Below are 5,546 nucleotides of genomic sequence, written 5' to 3'. Positions count from 1 at the left end.
CAGAAGTAGACAGCAATTTAACATCATCCTTCTTGACCAAGAAGACGCAAAAGATTATAGAAGCAGGCGAGGAAGCAGATTAAAACACATCGACTGTTACAGCTTAAATGTTGATCAGAGTGTTTTCGGGGCAGTTGGAAGATGTTGAGCTGGGGGGTTCGCGCTTCAGCCGTCACGCAACGAACTGCACCATGAGAGAAGAAGGGTGCGTGTGCCATGCGTGAGGCAGCGCGTCCAGCCGTTAAATGATGCTTTCCCGGTTCCTGTCCAGCTCGTCTTGTTCCAGGGAGCTCGTCGATCTGGACCCGCAAATTTGCATCTCAATTTCCGCCAATCTGAAACGGTTTGCTTGTGCCCTAAAAGCTCGCAAATATATAATGGGTGATTCAAAAATGGCTTTTTACAGCAATTTTCACTTGAATAAAGAATAGCGATAGTTGTCAGCTCAAGATCTGCAGCTGCTGGCTGCATAACTGATTTTCCTACGCTGTTTAAAAGCTGGAAATGGGCAATTTTGAATCACACTTGATTTGGGTCAAACCTGTTCTCCAATTCCCACTGTTGCTGACTCAGCTTCACACTCATGGCTGCGTTTTCCGATTCCACGGTCTGCAGTCGCTCCCGCAGGCGCTTGATTTCCTGCTCCAGAATCTCGTGCGACGCTATCAATGGCGTGGTGCGTCCAGACACCAGCTGCGTCATGCTCTCGCTCCCATTGATGGTAGTCCCTGGAACATTAGCAAAACTCCTTTTGGAGATTAGGCTCTTCCAAAGTAGGTATAGTCGAGGTAATCAGAGCCCGAAATTTGCGTTCACCTTTCAGCTTAAACCACTCGGCCAAATCTCTTGACCTTTTCGGGGCTTAAGTTCATCCGTCGCGGCTAAGAAGCTTAAGGAAAATTGGCACAGCAAAGCAATCATAATAGTGATGAGACGTGTCGTGTTGGATTATTGAAATAGATTTGCTAATTTGCGCTCGGTTTCGGTGAGTTGGGGGATTGAGGGCCTGGTAGTTTACTGCTTAGCGCAGACTGCAGAGCAATTGATTGGATTTGTTTTGCCCCAGGAGCTGAGGTTTCAACAATATGAAGTCGAAGAATTTTTAACTATTGAAGCCACTGCGATCTGCAGCTTGCAGAAAGGTTTTTGTGAAAAAAGGCAACTCTTAGCAACAAAATCCGAATTTCTGCACGCGCAGTTTGCACATTTCTACTCCAATTTGCGACTCCAATCATAGACATTCGCAAATCTTGCAATTGCAGGCTGTTTTTACATATCTTGCAGATAGACAGGAGCTGGTCCCTGCCTCGTTTTATGCTATTTTTTAGATCAGGAGCATTTGAGACTCTTTGCTTAAGTTTGCGATAACAAATTGTTCTATAATTTTGAACTTTTCAGGTCTTGTTTCCTACAGCTCAGATTCTGCAACATTCTGATCCAATTTTACCGATTACGAGCAGAAGTTTTAAGTAAAAGAAAATGTTCAAATCGAGCAAAATCCTAAAGATTTGACTACCCGCAATTTCAACCCAAAGACGTCTTGGAAAATATAGTTTGCCGAATTTTGTAGGCACAATTTGGTTTGGCATTTGTTTCCCAACAAAAAAAAACATCAACAATTTGTACACACACACACACAAAGATCCTGATGCCTTTTCATGTAGAACCTTTAAGAAAGTGCTTGAACGCTTACAGTAGCGCTCCAAAGGAAAAAATGCGCAGCGAGTTTAATTAAAATCCACCGTACGTATACACACCGATATTTCAAAAAACTTAAAAACTTGAATAATCTGGGGCAGTTTGTCATTGTCCTCTCCAAACTGTTGCGCGTAAATGCAATGTGACAGACAAGAACAGGCATAGTTTGTGCTGTAAGTAACGCAGAGGGAGCGCAAAACATTCCGCGCTCTGTTTATTGCACCGTTCAAGTGCACTGACAAGGACAGCTATAGGGGAGTGCCTTGCGATTGAGACGGCCGTCGCCGAACTGCCCCAACAGTGTTGCGAGTTACAGTTTGTCTTGCCCAAAAGCGACTTTCGTCGAATCGTCTTTTCGAAAATCAAAAGAGATAGACTTTCAAGGCCATTTCTTGAAACTAATGGGTTTTTCGGGTTTTTAGGCCGTCGTTTGGTAGAATTTCTTCCTGACGTTTCGCAAGCACGAGTGGCTTGCATCTTCAGAAGTGGTTTGGGTTAGTTCTCATCAGAACTTCTCTCAGAACTTTCTTCTTCTCATCAGAGCCCGCTCAGTTCTTCCGAACGGGCTCTGATGAGAAGAAGAAAGGTCTGAGAGAAGTTCTGATGAGAACTAACCCAAACCACTTCTGAAGATGCAAGGCACTCGTGCTTGCGAAACGTCAGGAAAAAATTCTACCGAACGACGGCCTAAAAACCCATCAGTTTCAAGGATTTGCCTCGAAAGTACATTTCTTTTGATACAGTTACATGTTGCTCTCGAAGCGGTTAGATTGATTTGCCAAAAACCGGTTTTCCGATGCAGAACTGATAAATCAGGTCTGGTAAAAGGCAAAAAAGCGGCCAGAATGCCGGTGTGGAATCACATTTGCAAATATTTGTCCCTTTCAGGATTAACGGCAGCTAAATCCGGCACGGAGAACGTTCATCCAGGATGCGATCGCATATCAAATAGAGTGCTTCTAGTTAGATAAGGCTTTGTTTAACGTTTTCCGCTGAAAAAACTGTACACTATGTATGTGTTTCCTGCTGAATGTGTCTTTGCTGAGCACTTAAGTGCCCTTCAAGCTGCTGTATAAATTTGCATAGAGCGGAATGCTCTTTGGACAGTCTTCAGTGGATAAATACAAATAGTTTTTCAGCTGCTTGACTGGATGGGGAAAAGTGCGCTTTCACTCAGTGCGTGGGTGTTTCAGGATTTATGCAAAATGATTGGGAAACCGATCGGGAAAACCTAATTGATACGAGAAAAAGGAACAGTTGGGTTAATAAAATGCTGTATTAATTGGGCAAAAAAGTTAGAGCTCAGAGGCGCGAACAATCGGAAAAAAGCTTTTAAACCGAAGAACGTTGAGTGGGTCAAGAAAGGAAAAATAGCCTATTGAAGAGCGTCGGAAGGGCCAAACACTTTGTCCGTTGAACGGACGCAAACGGCTGAAAATCCCTGATTGGTTCTAGGAAAAAGTCTAAAATTCCTGTTAGTAGTCGGGCCCGTTTCGAACCCCTCCAATTTGCTGATAATCCACCTTGACAAGACCAAGATTGATTGGCTTGAGTTCTTCAAGGATGGCTGGCTGTCTTGCGAACCGATACCATGATTGGATAAATCAACTCCGGAACAAAATGAAAAATTATCCTGTCATGCCTTTTCACATGTGGCGCCTTGCTCCCGTTCACAAATTGGCTTCGCCTGCGAAACAACAACCTCCCCCTGCAGTAAAACGCTTTTTGTTCCTTTCTACATAAAATAAACATGCCCTATTACCCGTCAGCAATATTTCATCGTTAGGAACCTGCGAGAATCAACCTGTTTCGCACATAAAGAATCCTTTAGCTGAGGGATTTTTACCTGATCTCACGTGCGGCTGCCTGCTGTGTCTGCTCTGTCTGCTTCGGTCGCTGCTGGTGGAACCGGCAGGACTGTCCGGAGTTGGCAAGGTGCGGACACTTTGAGGAGGAGACGAAGCTGCCAGCGATCGTGGAAAGAGCGACGTCAAGCCTGCGAAGGATATGGGAGGAACCCACATGTCTTCCAGCGCCACTTTTCCCCGTGATTCCACCAGGCCGGGAGTCGATTGGCTGCGCCCCATTGCAGCTGAAAATTTCCCAAATTGCTTGAGGTTCTCCAGTGCCCAAAACACCACAAAAGATTCGACTTGTCGCACAAATTGCATTCATAATAAATAAAAAATCTCTCGTCAGTTCCTGAGTGTTTTGCTAGCTTTTCAGCTCAACGTTCCAAAGGAGAGTGGGACAGTGGGGGAAGTTTCCCTCCAATTAGAATCCAGGAAGATTTAATTCACACTGGCAACAAAAGCGATGGGTCGAAGCCCGTGAAAACAAGCAAAATTCCGCATCTACATCGCTCTGAAAGAATCCCTATTGTGTTCAAATCAGTTCTTTATTTCGCAATGTGTTCGAAGTTTACTTTTATGCGATTTTTCCTGCACAGCCCCTCAAATCCGCACAAAGCAATTTCAGCGAGCACACACATACAAGCAAACAGGACTGCAGCTTTCTAAAATTAGACTAGCTCGGGTCGCTGCGGACCCATTATATATTTAAAGGGCGCAAAACTGAAGCCTGCTGCTCCTGCAAATACGCATTTGGGCCCTGCGGGAGCCGGCAAGCACCTGCTTTTTCCGTTTTGGCCTACGAATTGTGTGTGCATTTTTTAAGGGCGAGATTTCCCCTTTTGTCAGACAGAGCGCAAAGGCAAATATTGAAGAGAAAACTGGATTAAATGCTGTCGCTGTTGTGTTTTCCGTCGAAGTCGAACAGGGGCTGTTGATGGACTAAGACTATTAGACTAATTAGACACCAAGTCCCGATTGGGAACATTCCTTCTAGGCGTGCAGCAGTCAAGTTTGTTGCAATACACCGTTCAAAGGGAAAGGCCCTTTGAAGTGCCGCCTCTGAAGCTCGAAGCTCGTTTTTCCAATTTGCCCAACAAAAGCACCTGCGAACCGCAGCTAAGGAGGACAAGTTGAGGTAATTAATATTGGAATTAGTTTTAAGAGTTTGTCAAGGGCTGCTTTGCTGGGATAATGGGAATAAAATGCCCCGAATGCACTGCTTTATGCACAGTGAGAGAGTTTGCTCTACCGGATTTGTTTTTAGCTTCTTTTGTGCTCCTGCTGGATTCAAATTTTTGCTTCTTGCAACGGCCAGAAAAGCCGAAATATTCGGCACTTTTATTGATAACCATCCTTCGGAAAGCACTGCAAACTATACAATGCGCTTGCTTTTTTCGCATTGATGCAAATTTGAACTTTTCCAATCAAATTGGAAGTTCAATCGCTCTCAACTGCTGTCAACCATCAATGGGAAAATACTGCGCAAAGTTTCTCTGTAATTTTCAAAGTTTCCCAGCGCACGTCGCAGTGGAACGGGAAAATCGCGAGATCAGACAAGTGAGACTTTTGTCAATGCACCGAACGGCTTTAACTTAAAATTGGATAAAGAGCCAAAAAGGGGCATCAAATCGCGTATTTTGCCCTGCAAAATTCAATATGTACGTCAAGCTCGGTTTGAGCTCGCCTCATGAGCTCACGTCGCCCTTATGCTTTGCAGGGAACGCACTACATTCTGCTGGCTGCACTCGAGCGCTGCATAATTGCAGGTGCAGTTAATTGCAGGCAAATCTTGACAAAACTCTCAGCTTCCAGGGGTCATAACACTCAAACTTCTTGAATTCAAGTATTATTTGAGAAAACTGGCAACATTTTCCCATCCATGGTTCACTTTCGAAAAAGGCCATTTATTTCTGTCTAGAATGATGTACAAATGAGCGTTCTTGCTCATTTTGCTTCCGAGAAATGAGCAAAAATGGGACGGAAAACATGGAATTT

At 44.4% G+C, this 5,546-nt stretch overlaps 1 protein-coding gene across 1 annotated transcript in view; it reads right to left on the bottom strand.

Moving 5' to 3' along the window:
• The window catches only part of LOC109542728 (potassium/sodium hyperpolarization-activated cyclic nucleotide-gated channel 1), a gene marked incomplete in the record, with an annotated part of 82,891 nt that overhangs the window by 5,434 nt on the left and 71,911 nt on the right, over positions 1-5,546 (bottom strand). The window contains 3 exon segments of the mRNA XM_048662638.1: positions 244-335; positions 542-728; positions 3,545-3,790. Coding sequence (XP_048518595.1) covers positions 244-335; positions 542-728; positions 3,545-3,790 — 525 coding nt within the window.

This window comes from Dendroctonus ponderosae, unplaced genomic scaffold (genome assembly GCF_020466585.1).
Source record: "Dendroctonus ponderosae isolate FM_Combo_2020 unplaced genomic scaffold, Dpon_F_20191213v2 Dpon_F_20191213_11, whole genome shotgun sequence".
NCBI lineage: Eukaryota > Metazoa > Arthropoda > Insecta > Coleoptera > Curculionidae > Dendroctonus > Dendroctonus ponderosae.
This window is presented reverse-complemented; position numbering and strand designations above follow the sequence as displayed.